General features: G+C 25.8%; 1 protein-coding gene across 14 annotated transcripts in view; it reads left to right on the top strand.

Annotated features, from left to right (window-relative positions):
- Positions 1-17,027, top strand: part of LOC117177967 (calcium/calmodulin-dependent protein kinase type II alpha chain) — a 590,749-nt gene that overhangs the window by 522,515 nt on the left and 51,207 nt on the right. For 12 of the 14 annotated variants that reach the window (XM_033369108.1, XM_033369109.1, XM_033369113.1 and 9 more), the window contains exon 12: positions 13,100-13,156. The exons of the other annotated variants lie outside the window; for them this stretch is intronic. In XM_033369108.1, the coding sequence (XP_033224999.1) occupies positions 13,100-13,156 (57 nt within the window). The remainder of the gene's footprint in view (positions 1-13,099; positions 13,157-17,027) is intronic. 14 annotated transcript variants of the gene reach the window in all.

Consider the following 17,027-nt stretch of genomic DNA (forward strand, 5'->3'; position numbering starts at 1 on the left):
TTTGAATTAAAAAAGATGATTTCTTCCTTTTTAATAAATAAGTTGAATTTTCAAACGCGAAAGGTTTTGCTATTGAGGTAGAGAAAAATGCAACTCAAGTTTTGATTGTTCAATACAAAAAGTTGGACAAAAAAAGTTATTTTATATACAGTAAAGTTTCCAACCCGAAATCAATTATCAACGAAATATTAACATTTTTAACTAAATAGATGAATTTTCAACTAAAATTATTAATCTTCAACGCAAAACATAATTTTCTAATAAAAAGGTTTAAGTTTTTACCAAATATTTGTATTTAAAACTAAAAAATATGAATTCTTAACGAAGAGTATAATAGTTGAAATTTCAAACAAGAAAAGATTTTATTTTTAAATTAAAATTAGTTGCAATTAATTAAAATATTTTATATTTTTTAGTCAAGACAAAAAAAATTGTCAACCAAATTGTTGATTTTTCAAAGCAAAAATGCGAATTTTCTGCAAAAGCCTGATTAAAAAAAAATTTTCAACAGGAAATTAATTTGCTATGAATTATTTGCATTTGGTTCTAAAAAATGTAAATTCTAAACGAAAAAATTAATTTTTGGAATTTCAAAAAAAAAGTTAATTTGAAATCCAAAGAAGTTGAATTTATTGAAAAAAAACCGATTTTTCAATAAAATAGTTTATTCTTCAACGAAACCAGATTTTTCAGCCTACAAAAAAAAATGGTCTAAAAAATTGTTGAATTTTCAACGCAAGAAGGCGAATCTTTACAATACAGTATAATTTTTAAAAATTTACCAGGAATATAATTTAAAATCAAATGTTTGAATTTGCTACCCAAAAAGACAAATTCTGAACGAGAAATTTAATTTTTAGTATTTAATTGAAAATATATTCTAATTTTAAATCCCAATTAGTTAAATTTATTTAAAAAAAGGATTTTTCAATAAAATAGTTAAATCTTCAACGAAACCAGATGTTTAAGCCGAGAAAGAAATTTTCAACCAAATTGTTGAATTTTCAAACCAAAAGGGCAAATTTTCCGTAAAAAAGTTAAATTTAAAACCCGAAATTATCAATTTTCAAAAAAATAGTTACATTTACAACTAAAATTTTGAATCCTCAAAAAAAAATTATTAAGATAGTACAGCTTTTAACCAAGCTGTTGAACTTTCAACTAAAAAAGAGGAATTCTTAACGAAAAATGTAAGAGTCGATATTTTAAACAAAATATATGTTAACTTTTAATTAAAATTAGTTGTGTTTCATAAAAAAAGAAATACTTCAAAAAATAGTAAAATCCCCAATTGAAATAAATTTATTGTTAACCAAACTGTTGCGTATTTGACCAGAACAGATCGCCTTTCTTTGAAATAAATTCATTTCTAAATAAAATAGAAAAGAAATTCTACAAGAATTGAATAAACAAATAAAATGAAGTAGAAATGTTGAATTTTTTAGCCAAAAGCCAATTTTTTCAATGCAAGATAATTTTTAAATAAAAATATCAATTAAAAAAAAAGTTAATTTGCAACCAAATATTTGAATTTGCTACAAAAAATTAAATAGTTGAGTTTATCTAAAAATGATAAATATTTAAGAAAATAGTTAATATAATAAAATATAATAATAGTAAAAAAGATAATAGGAAGCGAGAAATGGGTGAAAAGAGGGAAGTAGGGAGAAGACTGTGAAGCCTGAAATAAATAAATAGGAATTTTGAGTCATTTTTAATACTTTTAAAAATTATAATAAATTTTAAGTTTTTCCTTTTTCTTTTTTATATATTTTTCAATCTTTAATCTTCTTGAATTTTTAAAAATATATTTTTATCTCCTGTTTTACTTAAAATTAAACCACTGAATTCCTGTGATCCCTGTAAATAATATAAACAAATATTTTGCTTTGATCGAAATAGCATATTAATCTTAAATTAGTAGCAATTTCAGAAATATTGCATTTGTTCCCATTTTTTAAGTTTTCAAAAGTTTTTAAAAATCAGATAAAAAAATACCGACTAGTTTTTGGCTTCATGTTGTTTAATATGTTTTTTGACGTTTTCATTATAAAAAAATAATGAAGATGTAAATTTGTATATTTCAAAAAACAAGAATAATTTGCAAGAAAATAAATGTCCTAATTTTTTTGTAATTAATAAGAAATGTTTTGAATAATACATTTTATTACAATCATGTCTTTAAATAACATTTCAGGAAGTATTAATTTACAATAAATGATAAGTAACTTTCTCATATTAATTTATAATATTTAAATAAGAAATAAAATAAAAAATTAAATGTACAAGAATGATGAAATTAACTAAATCTAAATCTGTCAATAAAAAAATATTCTAAAACATTGACCATTAAGTTGTAAAATAAGTTTAATAAGGCTTCTTTCAGGATGAAAAAAGGCAGAGAAGTAAAAAAAAATAGGTTTAAATAAAATCTATCGCTTTGTTTTTCGAAGTGAGACCGTGAATATCGACCACCACTTTCAGCAATCGGAAATGATCATTTTCTTATCTCTTCTCTTTCTCCCACTCATCAACGCTATCAATCACGTAGCATTTTTTTATTTGATTACACCTCGAACTAGTAAATACGATAAAGATAGAAGTAGCACAGATTTAAAAAAAAAATTGTATGTGTATGATAATTTCAGAAAAGCAATCGACTAGGATTCGCAAGTAGCACGAGCGTCGAATTCACCATTGTCAAATTATCGTCGACTATTACGTCATTCTATGTTGCAAATTAGATTTGTCACAATTTAAAAATTGTAGGAAATAAAAGCACTTTGTTTCGAAAAATAGAGAAATGCCCTTTTTAGTCGATCTTTGAGCTCTTCTGGATGATCCGAACAAGAAGTTAGCAAGGTTTGATTCAATAGTTTTGTTAGTTACATTAGTCTAGAATTTGCATTTTTTCAGATTTTTTTTTATAAATGTTACCTTCCTCATCACATTTTTTTGCTTCTATTATCACCCCTTTCTCACGATATTCACTTTAATATTTTTCTCACATTTTTTATATTTATCATCTTCCTATCACGATACTCGTTTTTTTTTGGCAGAAACTTTCTAGGTAAGGGAAAATTACAATACACTAAACTCTCGGTTTCAGTCCAGTATCAGGGGTTGACTGAAAATATCCTTGGTAATAACTTTTTCCACTTGGAAGACATAATATTGCGCAATATATGTGAGTGAATTCCTGCGCAAATTTCGCAGTAGGTACGAGTGAGTACCAGCAGCCCTAAGAAGGCCAAAACCAGCGGGACAGAAACCGAGAGTTTGGTGTATTAACATATCGAAAGTTACTGTCGAAAATTTATCTGCATCCTTAGGTGCCATTCTTCAATTTACTTTTATCTTATTTTGCTGCTATTATGACTTTTTTTCGTTGAATGCCTTCGATGTGCTCCCGATCGTCCGCTACGAAATACACTAGCGATTATGAAGAGGGCAGTAAATGTTAATACTTGAATTACTATTCATAAAAAATATAAGTTTTTCGAATTAAAATCATTTTATATTTTCCAAAAACGTCTTACTAATTTCGAAAATGTGCAACTAAACTTTGTGCAACATTAATTAAAAACCTTCAATTCTTACAAATTTATTTAAACGAAAAAAAGTAAATAATTAAAATGTTTAAAGATACAATCTCTGGCTAAGATTTTTCTTTCTCGAATAGTCATTTTTCTTATTATAAATGTTATCTTTTATTTAGAAGTCATTCACAAATTACGGAAGACATATTTAAGGGGGTGGGGAGGGTTTGATACCATTTCATTTTTTCTTATGATCTTTCGTAAGACAGATTTGTACATTTTAAGCCAAATAAATGACTTTTTAAATTAATAGTTGATTTTTTTAACAAAAAGAGGAGTTTGCTAAACAGGAAGATTAATTTTTTACCAAAAACGACCAATTTTCAAGAAAATACAGGCATTTTCGTCCAAACAGTTAAATTTTCAACTTGAAAAATTTAATTTTGTCACAAAAAATCAAACAGTTTAATTTTAAGTTAAAAGAATTAATTTTCAACAAAAAAACTTCAAGGATTTTCAAAAATATAGCTACATTTTTTACTAAAAATGAATTTTTAATGCAAAAGATGAATTTTCAACCAATAAGATTGCTTTTCTGCCACAAAAATGGAATTTTTAACGAAAAAAGATGCATTTTTAAACTAGAAAATTAATTTACTACCCAAAAATACAAATTTTTAGCTGAAAAACATGAATTTTTGGTCAAAAGTCGAATAATTGATTTAACACTGAATTGAATTAATTTGCAATCAGAAAAAATTTTTTTTAATAAAAACGTTAATTATGTAGCCAAAAAATAAATTATCAATTGAAATGATTAATTTTCATCCAAGTGGAATCATTTTCTCCGAAAAAAGAATGTTTAATAAAATACATAAATTGTCACACAAGTAGTTACACTTTTAACTAAAAAAGATTAATTTTTAACAGCAAACAGGGAAAGGTTTTTTTCAATAAAAAAAAGGATTTTTAGCAAAACAGTTTAAATTTTCGACTAAAAAACGAATTTTTAATCAAAACCGTTGCATCATTTATCAGAGAAATAAATCATCTCCATCAAATCTCAGATTATGAAATTAATTTCCAACTAAAAAAGAGATTGGATTTTTAACATAAAAGTTCAATTTTTGATCAGAGAAATCAATTTTCAATCGACATGATGAATTTGCAACCAAAAAGATTAATTTTATACAAAGAAAAGTAGAACTTTCTTCAAAATACATAAATTTTGAACCAAATAATTGAATTTCAAACTGAAAAAGATTTTTTTAACAAAAAAGTCAGATATTGTATTTATGCGTTAGCGACATTAATTAAAAAAAAACTAATTATTGACAAAACAGGTTATGTTTGAGCTGAAGAAATTATTTTTTTACTGAAATGAATCTTGAACAAATAGAATCAATTTCTAACTAAATAGTCAATTTTTCGACCATAAAAGTGGTTTTTCAACCGAAAAGATTAGTTTTTTTATTGAGAAGATGAATAATAAATAGTCAATTTTAATTGTCCATGCATCAACCAAAAATGATTTTAATTTGAAATAAAAAAAACAGTGGAATTCAACGAAAAAATACGAATTTTTAAACAAATAGTTGAATCCTCGACTAACACAGACTAATTTTAATTCAAAAACGTGAAATTTTTCAACAAAAATTAAAATTTAATTTACAACCACAAATTAAATACATGAATTTTCAATCACATAGTTTAATTCTCAAACAAAAATATGAATTTTTACAAAAGGAATTACATTTTTAGTTCAAAAAATTAATTGAAAGTAAAAAAATTTGGATATTTGAATTTTCTACCAAAAATATGAATTTTCAGCCAAGAAAATTAAGTTTTTTACCAAAAAGATTAATCTTCAAAAAGATGCATAAAGTTTCAGCTTATATAGTTTAATTTGTAACCCTTAAAGACGATTTTTTAACAAAAAACATTAATTTTAATAAAAAAAAAGATATCTTTTTTAATAAAATTGTAGAATTTTCAACCAAATATTTAAATTTTTAATAGAATATTTAAATTTTGAAACTCTAAATATGAATTGTAAATCTTAAGTATAACACTAGGCTTTAAAGAAAAAAAAATAATTAAATTTGAACCAAAATATTGTTATGTTTAAATTTCCGAAAAACACCTGATCTAATTCGCTGATGACCCCTAGATAGTTTAAATTTCGCGCCACAACCTCACCAAAGTCATGACGTCATTTTTTGATAACATAACCTCTAAAATGAAATATGTGTTAAGAATGTGGCGCGCAATTCGAATATTTCCTATAATACACCTAATAATCATTAATCACTAAAAAAAAGTGAAAGAATATTTAAAATAGTATTTAGATCGAATATTGTAAGAATTCTTACATAATTTTTCACAATTCGTAAATCTGGAATGTTCCAACGAAATTAACATTTAGTGCCCGCTTCAGTAAAGTCGGCCAAACATTAATGTTAGCAATAGTTCGTGCGTTTTATTCGTAGTTGTATACCAAATACACTTTATGCATAGCAATGAGTTTCAAGTCAAGAACAAACGGAAGGAGCATTAAGAAGCATCCAAGTACCAACAAGAATACGCGGACCGGGAATTCGGTCGAGGAGCAGCGTCTGATATCTTACTTATTTACCAACTCTTTGAACCACTTTTATTTTACCTACTTCTGCTACGAGAGAATCGAATTATAAATTATAAAAGAAAATTTTTTATAATTAATCTAATAAATAATATTTTATAATAAATAAAAAGCCACTATGCTATCAATATCACGATTAATATAATTTTAGTATTTAAAAATACTGTTGGTATGTTTTAAGCCAAAAAATAAAAAAACTTCTAATTTAAATTTCGCGCTACAATAGTACCAACCTAACGTGATTTACCCTGTTTTAGAGGTTATGTTGTTGGCCTTCTAGTTTCGAGATAATCGTGGCGCGAAATTCAAATTTCAAGTTTTTCTTTTCTTGATTTGAGAAATGGGAAAAGTATTTGTTTTGAATAATGTATTATTAGTATTATTTTTTGTACTGAAGTTAAAAATGGAATACACAATGAGCCTCAAAAGACGCGAATCAAAAAGAGCTGATACCTAATAATCGTAGGGGCCCTTTTTGAAAAAATCAAAATTTTGGATTTTTAAAAAATTTTATTGAAAATAAGTTAAAAGTTGAATTTTACTGACCCAGTTTGTTTAGTTTAGCATAAAAAAGGACTGTTGGTGAAAAAGTGGAAAAGTATACGTATTTTGAAAATTTTCTCTTTTCAGTCCATCGCAGATCTCAAAACACGATATCATATCTACAAAGTATAAAATTATTTAAAAAATAAAAAGTGTCTAGTTTTTAAATGTAAAAAATTCTCATTTTTGCGAAATAACTCATTTCCTAAGGAGTACTGGTGAAAGTTATCACTAAATATATTAAAGTAATCTCAATATTTAGTTGATATAAAAAAAGAAGAATCGCGCATTACTTTGAAATTATGAACTTTCTTGAATGATCATTTTTATGGAACTTTATTTAACACCAATATTTGTATTAAATTTCTCGTTTTCCGAAATAATTAATTTCTCGAGCCAGAAATCACTGCGAGGCAGGTTAGAATTGCATGGAGGCTGACTAACTTGAATATGGCCATGTGTCACCAGAAATTGCTGAATAAGCTGCGTTCAAATTTTTTTAAGCTAAACTACACGTTTTGAACCAATAAAATTCCAATTTTAAGTTATTTCCCTAAAATGATGTCTTATAAACTTTTAAGTAAATCAAAAAGTGAGTTGTTTCCAAAATGGCCAAAAAGAAATCAAAAACACTTGAAGAAGGGTCGAACAATTTTTTAAAGCAAACGATTTTAAATTGTAAACAAATTTGAAGTGCCAATGACAAAATTTGATAAATTTTCTCCGAACAAAAAATAATTTTTTTCTATTGGAAAGCTTCTTAATTTGATAGGATACTAATCCCATTCTCTCAAAAAATTTATTTCTTTATCTCTCTGCAGTGACTGCTTTTCTCTCGTAAAAAATTATTTCAATTTCATCTATTGAGTGTTTTGCTGTCAATGATAAAAACATAATAATATTTTTAGAAATTTTTAAAATATTTTTTCTCAAACTCAAAATATACACACTTTTTTTACATGTCTTTCCCGAATTGAAAAATAATGCGTTACAATTTTTTCAAAATCTTATTGTTGTCAAAGACGTTCAATATAGACAAAGGTATCATCAGAAATAAATTATTTTTGACTAAACACCTTAATCGAGCAAAACCTTTTTTTAACATAAAAAAATTTATCTGAAAGCAATAATAATAAAAAAATCTGTATTCAGAGTATCTACCTGATCCAGAAATCGGGAAAACAGGGAATTTTTGAAAAAAATTTAAGTTCGGACATACATGGAATTTAATTTTTTATTTTTATTTTGAACTTGGGTTAAGGGACTTCCGAGAAAAATTGTAATTTTTCCTTTAATTTTGACGATTGAAAACGGTGATTTTCGTAAAGAATTATAAGGTTGACTTGTGACCTGAAAATTTTGTAAATAATTATAATTGGACTTAGAACAAGGAATTATCGAAATGTTTTGGCCATTTTATAATAGAATTTTAATTTTAATTCAGAAGAAGTAAATTTCTCGAAAATGCCTGTTCCAAGTCAAAAATGATCTGCTCTTCCAACTCAGAATGAAAAATTCTTTTCCAAAATTATCAGTTTCAAATCAGAAATCTTTTTCCGATTTTTCGAACATTTTTTAGATTGACTGAAAAACAATTTTTGTAATAAAACCGCGAAATAACAAAAAGTATATAATCATTTATCAGGTAGACACCCTGGTACAGTTTCCTGTAAAAAATTCTCTCTCTTTCTCTTCAAATTCAGCGATCTCACTTTGATCGTGAAACAATGGCACGTTGTCTTGGTGCCAGAATAATAACCAAAAAATTGTATGCGGAAGCCTTTTTATTTCACCTCAGAGGAATGAACGATTCTAGATTCATTATTGTACCCATTTATCAAATTCCTTTATTTAAAATTTTTTTAATCCTCTATACCCTGGGTATAGAGTATATGTCCCTCACTATTTTGCTATTGTCCCAACGTAAAAGTCTGGTGTTATGGATTTATGAACACCATTCTGGTTTTGGTCCTCTGAATGTCAAATGTCTTTGTCGACTCATACTCGTCTCGCCAACCACACTCACTTTTTGCACGCATCTCACAAATTTACCCACTATATATTTGAAATACAAAACAATTGTCAAGAAAATATTTTTTAGTGATTTTTAGCAAGTTATAATTTATATAAGCATATAAAAGTTAATAAGTAATACAAAAGACGAGTTTACAAAAGTTAATTGTTAAAAAAATTCCTTTTTTTTGAATTTCGCGCCTTGCTAGTACCAACATTCTGAAGTGATTTCGATTACTTGAGAGGTTATCTTTGAAGCGGGATTTCCCTGTTTCGAGATATCGGCGCCAAATTTAAATTTCTAGTTTTTTTTTCGAAATTAATGCCTTTAAATAAATTTTGAAGGAATATTATTTTACGCAACTTATAAAACTTTTTATGCTTGTCAACCATAGAAAATAATAAAGTTACAAGAACACTTTATAGAAGGAAACTAAATTGGTTTCTAAAAGAAGAAAAGTAAAGAAATGGCTACGCCCTAAGTTAAGTTCGCAGGAGGAAAGAAAAGTTTTTCAATTTATTTCAGCAAGATCTGGAATTAGAACCCTTTGTACAAGAAAAATATATTACTAACTTACATTAAGTTCTGAATAAAAAACAAAATTAAATTAAATTTTATTGTATTTCTTCCAGAACTCAAGTTCTGAGAGTGAGGAGGAAAATAAATATTGTATTTATTATATCATTCTTACTGTTTGCTTGTTCAGACAGAACTTGTTGATCGATAGGATTCTGAATTCAATTTCCGTATCTTTAGAGCAAGAAAAATTTAGGAGCAATGTATTTCAAATACACGAATATAAAATGGCATGCATTTCCAATACGTCTGAACCTGTTTGTGTTAGTTTTTCCCTTTCCTTTTTCTCCCTTCCTTTCTTCTCCTTCGTCAATAAAGAATTAAAGATCCAAAGCTTTTAGCTCATGCGTCTTCTTCTGCACGCTCATCATTCCGGATGAAAATTCGGGTAAAAAGTTGCTACAAAATTAATTATTTTATTTATAAGGAAAGATTTTTAAGCACTGGAAATTGTAACATTTCTTTAGAGTTTGTAAATCAAATAATAAATAGTTTGCGATTTAAATTTCGTGCCGAATTGACTTCGTACTGCGTGGCGTGTCCTTACGTCACAATTGGCGCGAACTTTAAATTGCGTTGCTTCAAATTCAAGAATGGTGTAAAATTATTGAAAAAAATTAACATAAAAAGTAATAATTGATTTTAAAAAGCTTTTTTTATTAAAGGAGTCGGTAAATTTAATTTTTACTCGAATTTACTGCAGAAAAGACGTGTCAGCTTGCACTTGCACTGCACGTAAATAGAGAATGCATGAGCTTCGACTTCTAAAAGACTCTTCCATTGACATTACACAAAAAAATTACTAAGTTTTCATCAAATAAAGGAAAGAAATTTGTAGAATATTGATCAATAAAAGGAAATTTCATTTCCTCTATGGAGGAAACAGTAAAGACGGAAAGAAAATTTATTTTGTGAATTATCGTCCATTTTGAGAAAAAGTTTGTTGTACATACATTATATAAAATATGCTTGGAAAGTGTATATTGTATTGTATATAAGAGATAGCGTGTACATACCTACTCATATTGTCATATTGTCTGAAAATAACGTTTTTTCTCATGCGACACCCCTACAGAAAATATATATGAAAATGACACCTGACTTTTGGCAGAATTAAAAAATATATTAAGAATCTAAATCGGGTTTTCGGAATAGAACATTCATTTTATTTAAATAATATCATACATCATACAAGGTTTTAGCAGATTTTGAAAAAAAGATTGTACTATAAATGTCCTGCTAGCCAAGGTTTAATTTAATTATTCAACATTTTTAATTATTAATCGGCATAATAAAATTCCATTAGTTGAATTTTAATCAATTTTAAATGTGGATTATTTAATTTTCAAAAAGAATATACGACTTCCCTAAACCGGTTTTTTAATTTATGCATGAAGAATTCCAAATTATAATTTGAAATTCTTCATACATTAATTAAAAAACCGGTTTGGGGGAGCCGTAAATTCAAAATTCTTTCATGTAATTTAACTAAATATTTCAATTTGATAACAATTTTTCTATTTAAGATATATTTTACAATTTGGAAAGTAAAAAAGATAACAATTTTACTATTTAAGATATATTTTACAGTTTAGCAAGTACAATTTTTTTATTTTTTACTTGCCAAACTGTAAAACATATCTTAAATAGAAAAATTGTTATCAAATTGAAATATTTAGAAAAATCACATGAAAGAATTTTGTTTATAAATCTGTCAAAAATCTTACTTGAATTTGTAACAGCTGAAAATGTAATTTCCTACAGTGTTTTTCTTTTTGAATGAAAATTCCATTGTCTTTAATTTTTCTTATTTTTAAGCGCTGAAAATTCAACTTTTGCAAATTAAATTGTCAAACGTCAAAAGTAGAGAATTGAATTTTCAACAGTTAAATTTATAAAGTTAAAATTTCTTAATTTTCAACAGCTTAAATTGACAACTATTTAACAGTTGGAAATGTAAGAAAATTGAAAATTAAATTTTCAGTGGGTCATTTTTTTATTTGCTTTTACTTTATGCAGTAGAGTTTTCAATTTTCTTTATTTTTCAACAAATGGAAATACATCTGTAGAAAATTGTTTTCATTTTCAACTGTTCAAAATTTAATTTTTAATTATGTTGAATTTTGTGCACTTGAAAATTTAATATTCAAAGGTTAAATTTTTAATAGAAAGTTCAATTTTCTTCAATTTGCGTAAATTTTTAAAGGCTGAAAATTTATAACAAATGGAAGATAATTGAACATTGTGTTTTCAATTTTTAACAGCTAAAAATTCAAACCTTAAAAATTGATTGTCAACTCTTTGAAATTCCAAAGTCCATTTAAAACAATAGAAATTAATTTTTTTTATTTTTATTATTTGAAAATTAAGGGCATGTGACACAGCTAAATACCTATATTACCGACCTCACTTTATCAGTTCTCTGAATGTTTTTTTGAACCTAAGGACTTTTTTTGTTAATAAAATATGGAGCTGAAACTTTGGAAAATGTATTAGAGTACAATAAAGTACGTTTAGGTACTGCATTGTGGTAGGAACTTCACTGGAAATTATTTCATCTTTTTTCTGAACCTCGGCATTTTTTGCACGTTCGAACTTTTTTTTATACATAAAATATCGGTCTCAAACTTTGAAAAATGCAAGAGCCGAAAGAAAACTACGTTTAAGTACAAAGCTTAATAATAAAAGATGTGAAAAAAAATATTTCAACTATCAATTCCACCGGCATCAGCCGGTAACGTTGTACACGAAAATACGAACCCTGGCGGCCCCTAGACGAGGCTCTAGAGGGTTCGTATTTTCGTTTACTCTTGAATTTTTCAAAGTTTGAGACCGATATTTTATGTGCAAAAAAAGTTTGAACGTTCAAAAAATGTCGAGGTTCAGTAAAAAAATGAAATCATTTTCAGTGAAGTTCCTACCAAAATGCAGTACCTAAACGTACTTTATTGCACTTTAATACATTTTCCAAAGTTTCAGCTCGATATTTTATTTACAAAAAAGTTCTTAGATTCAAAAAATTATTCAATGAACTGATAAAGTGAGGTCGGTAATATAGGTATTTGGCTGTGTCACATGCCCTTAATGAAATTTCAGCTGCTGAAAATTGATTTTTCAATTTCTTTTCATTTTCAACAGTCGAATATTGAATTTTCCTATTTATTCAACAATTTAAATAACAGGTATTAAAAATTAAACTGCTGAAAATTAAATTTTTAATTTTCTCGCATTTTCAGCAGTTGAATATTTAATTTTCATTTTTATTGAATTTTCTACAGTTAAATCCTTGGTTCAAAATCCAATTTTCTTCAATTTCAACAATTCAACATTAATCTAATGAAACTGAATGAGAATTGAACATTTAATTTTCAAAAGTTAACAATGAAATATTTTTCGTTAAAAATTAAACATTCAAATTTGAGTATTTGAAAATTTAAGAAAATTTAATTGGTGCAAATGGAAGAAAACAAAATTGAAAATTGAATTTTCAATGTTTAAAAGTTCCTCAATAGTTGAAATTGTAACTGTTGAAACTGAATCCATTATCAGCGTTTATTGATTTCAAATAGTAATTTTATTTTTAAAAACAGGCTTTTATAACATTCTTTTTCAAATTCTGATAAAAATCAGAAGTCATTTTCACGCAAAAAAAAACACTTTGTACGGATGCGAATTGAGAAGAAAAAAATCGGATGACCCTAATATATACATATAAACAAAGGCACTAGGCAAACTTATAAGAAGTCGTTTATCTGTACGTGATGTAAATGTGTATATGTTGTACAGAGGATAAGAAAAGCGGCGTCGATCGGAGCAGCACAGTCATAGCCAAAGAACCCGAAGGTAACTTCACCAAAAAATCGATGTTTTTACTATAAAATTCTACTTAGATCTAATAAATAATACAAATTACGTCGTTTGGCGCCCTTTGTCAATCGATTTTTTTTGTTGCATTCCTTTCCCCGAGCAACGCTGAAACACTTATTGTCGTTGATAAACAAAAATTATAATTAATCACTGGTCCAATAATTTTTAGAAAAAAGAAAAAAAATTGACCTCGGACAGGATTTGAACCGGGAACACGAATATTCACGGGTGGAGCGTTAACCGATTACGCCACTTACTATGGCCCCGATGGCGTGCTTGGATAACGCACCGACCATGAATATTGGCGTTCCCGGTTCAAATACGAGTCGAGTTAAAATTTTTTAAAATTATTTGACCAGTAATAGGCAACGTTTAAAATCGGAAATTAATGAAATACCCTGGTCGACGAAATAGAATAAATAATCCAAAATAATGATTAATGCTTACAAAAAATCTAACTGTTATATTTAAAGAAAATTTAGTTTAAGAAAAAAGTTCAGATTAGACATATTTTATCATTTTTGCAGATAAAGTTGCTTTATTTTGCATAAAGTACAAGTTTTTATAATTTCACTGTTAAGGAGAGGATCAGGCTTAAGGTTTTTTTAATCTCATAGACTTCCTATTGAGAGTCATTGGATAATTATTAATTTGCCACAAAAAATATATGTTAATACCGACCAGTTTTCGAATATATATTTGTTTCACATTTTTTAATTGATTAAAATGTTTATTTACTAATTTCACATGTCAACTTATTCTAATATGGAAAAATTCACTTTTTCTTCAATTTTAAAGTGTTTAAAATAGGCAAAAACTGGAAATGGAATTTTCAACAAATAATTTTTCGATTTTCTTTAATTTTCTGAAGTGGAATTTTTAACAAGTGGAAATTCGCTTTTCAGTTTTCTTCAAATTTTAGACATTTGAATTCCGAACAGTTAAAATTTCGCCTGCTGAAAATTGAAAATTGAATTTTTTATTTTTCTTCAATTTTCAGCAATTGAAAATTGAAAGTTAAAAATTAGGAAAAAATTCATCTCTTGAAAATTGAAAATTAAATTTTTTTAAGTTAAATTTTTAGATTCTTTCACATTTAAGCATTTAATTTTACATTTTTTTCAGAAGTTGAAAATATAACTTTTGAAAGATGAAAATTACACTGTTAAAAATTGAAGTATCAAGACTTGAATTTTTAGTTCAAAATTCGATTTACTTCAATTTTCTTGTATCTCCAATAGTTGAAAATTGAACTATTAAAAATTGACTATAGAATTTTGAGCACTTGAATTTTAACTGTTGAAAATTAAGGAAGAAAATAAATTTTGAACAAATAAGTTTTCTTGATTTTTTAAAAGTTAAAAATATATTTGATTGAATTTTAAACAGATAGAAATAGAAAAAACGGTTAAAATTGAAAACTGAATATTCAGTAGCTAGAAATTAAGTTTTATTTTCTTTTAATTACCAACAGTTGATTTTTTAAAGAAAATTCAATTTTCTACAATTGGATTTTCTATTTTCATGTTTCTTTAATTTTCAGCAGTTGAAATTCAAACAGTTGAAAATTAAAGAAAATATAATTTTCAGCAGTTGAAAATCAAACAGTTGAATATTAAATAAAATATGATTTTCAGTGTTGCATTTTTAAATTCCTTCAAATTTAAACTGTTGAATTTTTGATTTTTTTAATTTTTCAACTTTTAAAAATCGTTTGTAAAAAGTTCAAAAGCTGAAAATTTTATTTAAAATATGATTTTCAAACATTTGAATTATCTTCCGTTTTCAACAGTTAAAAATTGAACTGCTAAAAATTTATTTTCCAAAAGTTAAACTTTTAATTGAAAATTCAAATTTTGACATTTTTCTGTAATAATTAATGTTTGAAAAATGAATTTATAACAACGGAAGAGAATTTTATTTTCAACATTTAAAAATTAACTTTATAACAGTTCGATTTCTTATTGTTGAAAGTTAAAGAAAACTGAATATGAAATTTTTAACAAATAAATGTTGTATCTTCACTTGAAATTTAAAAAAAAATTAATTAGCAATAGAGCTGTTGAAAATTTACAATTGAATTTTACTACTTTAATTTTTAACTGCAGAAAATTAATGAAATTTAAATCTTTAACACGTGAATTTTCTTCAACGTTCAATAGCTGGTTCAAAGCAGGTTAATTTTCATCTTTGTCAAATTTTTAACAGTTGAAAATTAAATTTTTAATTAAATTTTATTTTATTCAATCGAGTTTCAAACACTTTAATTTTTATTTGAAAATTCAATTAGTTTGCATTTTAATAAATATTCGATAGTTGAAAATTCATTTTTCAATTATAAAAAATATTTCAGATTGAGAAATAAATTTTCAACTGTTGAATTTTTAACTGTTGAAAGTCAATGATAATTGAATATTGAATTTTCAAATTTTGAATTTTCTTTTTTCAATTTTCTTCAATTTTAAAAAGTTCAAATTTTAGCAATTGCAATTTTAATAAATAAACGTTTCAATCTATTTAAAAAAATAATTTTAAAAGTAGCATTTTTCGAAAATTGGTCGTTATTGGCAAATGATATTTAAAAATTCCTTAAAAATTAATTAAAATTGGGAAACTTCTATTTAGAACTTCGTGGCTTAAATGTTTTCAAACTTTTTGTTTACAATTTAAAAATCCATAAATTTGTAAAGTTTACATTACAAGCTTTTCAATTTGCTAACTTTTAAGATAGAATTGAAGCTTTTTCAACAATACGTATTTTAGCATGTTGATAAATTATATTCTTGGTTTGAAAATAAGCAACTTTTAAGTTGCAAACCCCCATTGATTTCAAAAGTTTCCTAAAGTTAAGGCTTTTAATTTAAAATTTAAACAGTACACAAACTAATAAACATTCGAAAACCTTTCCATCTTGCCAACTTTAAAATTGGACAGCTTCCAATTTCCGTTTTGCTTTCAAAATTCTTTGTTTTTAATTTCTATACATAATCAAAGGAATTTCTTATTTTTAAACAAGAAGAATTTCCATAATTTGGGAAATTTTCCATCTCACAACATTCGCAGCTTGCAATCCTTCTAAAAAAACGATTTTTTTTAAACTTGAAAAACATTTGAATTTTAAAGAATCTTATAAATTCAAATCAATTAAAAAAATGTTCTGAATTAAAAAATTTCTGTTTATTTTCATTTTAATTTTATGTGCATTTTTTTATTTGATTTATACCAAAATTATAAAATCTCGAATAATAATAAAATACGTGTTTCAGCGTTTGCTACTGAGCTTTTTTAAACCGTTTATTTTCTTTATCTCTGTTTAAAACGCACGAAGCTCAGATCGCTGTTTTGAAAAAAATCATTTTTTTTTTAATAATAAATTACAAAAAAAGCGTTTTGGTCGAGCTTCGGCTGGAAATACTCTGCTTAGAATATTAGAAAAAGAAAAAGATTGACTTTCTTCCACCTCCTTCGCATAAATGTGAATTAACCTATTCGATTAATATTGGTCCTGAAAATGTAATTAACCAATAATTTTTGCATTTATCCTACTTAAAATATTTCTTTTATCTTCTTAAAGAAATAAAAGTTTATTTTAAGAACTTTTTTTATTGTAAAGAGCCCAAAAAAGGTATTTTATAAACCAGGTTATGTAAATAACAGTACGCACTGGATAATTTGAATTTTTCAAAATAGGATTACTAATTATCCACTATAATATTTTTTTCGAAGAAATAATTTGCTTGGATTTCTCATGACAAAATATGAGGGTAGATTAACATAATTTCGATTATGAAAAAAATTGTATTATCCAGTATGTACCAGTAGGGTGATCCAAAAAACGCTTTTCAAG

This window comes from Belonocnema kinseyi, chromosome 8 (genome assembly GCF_010883055.1).
Source record: "Belonocnema kinseyi isolate 2016_QV_RU_SX_M_011 chromosome 8, B_treatae_v1, whole genome shotgun sequence".
Classification (NCBI taxonomy): Eukaryota; Metazoa; Arthropoda; class Insecta; order Hymenoptera; family Cynipidae; genus Belonocnema; species Belonocnema kinseyi.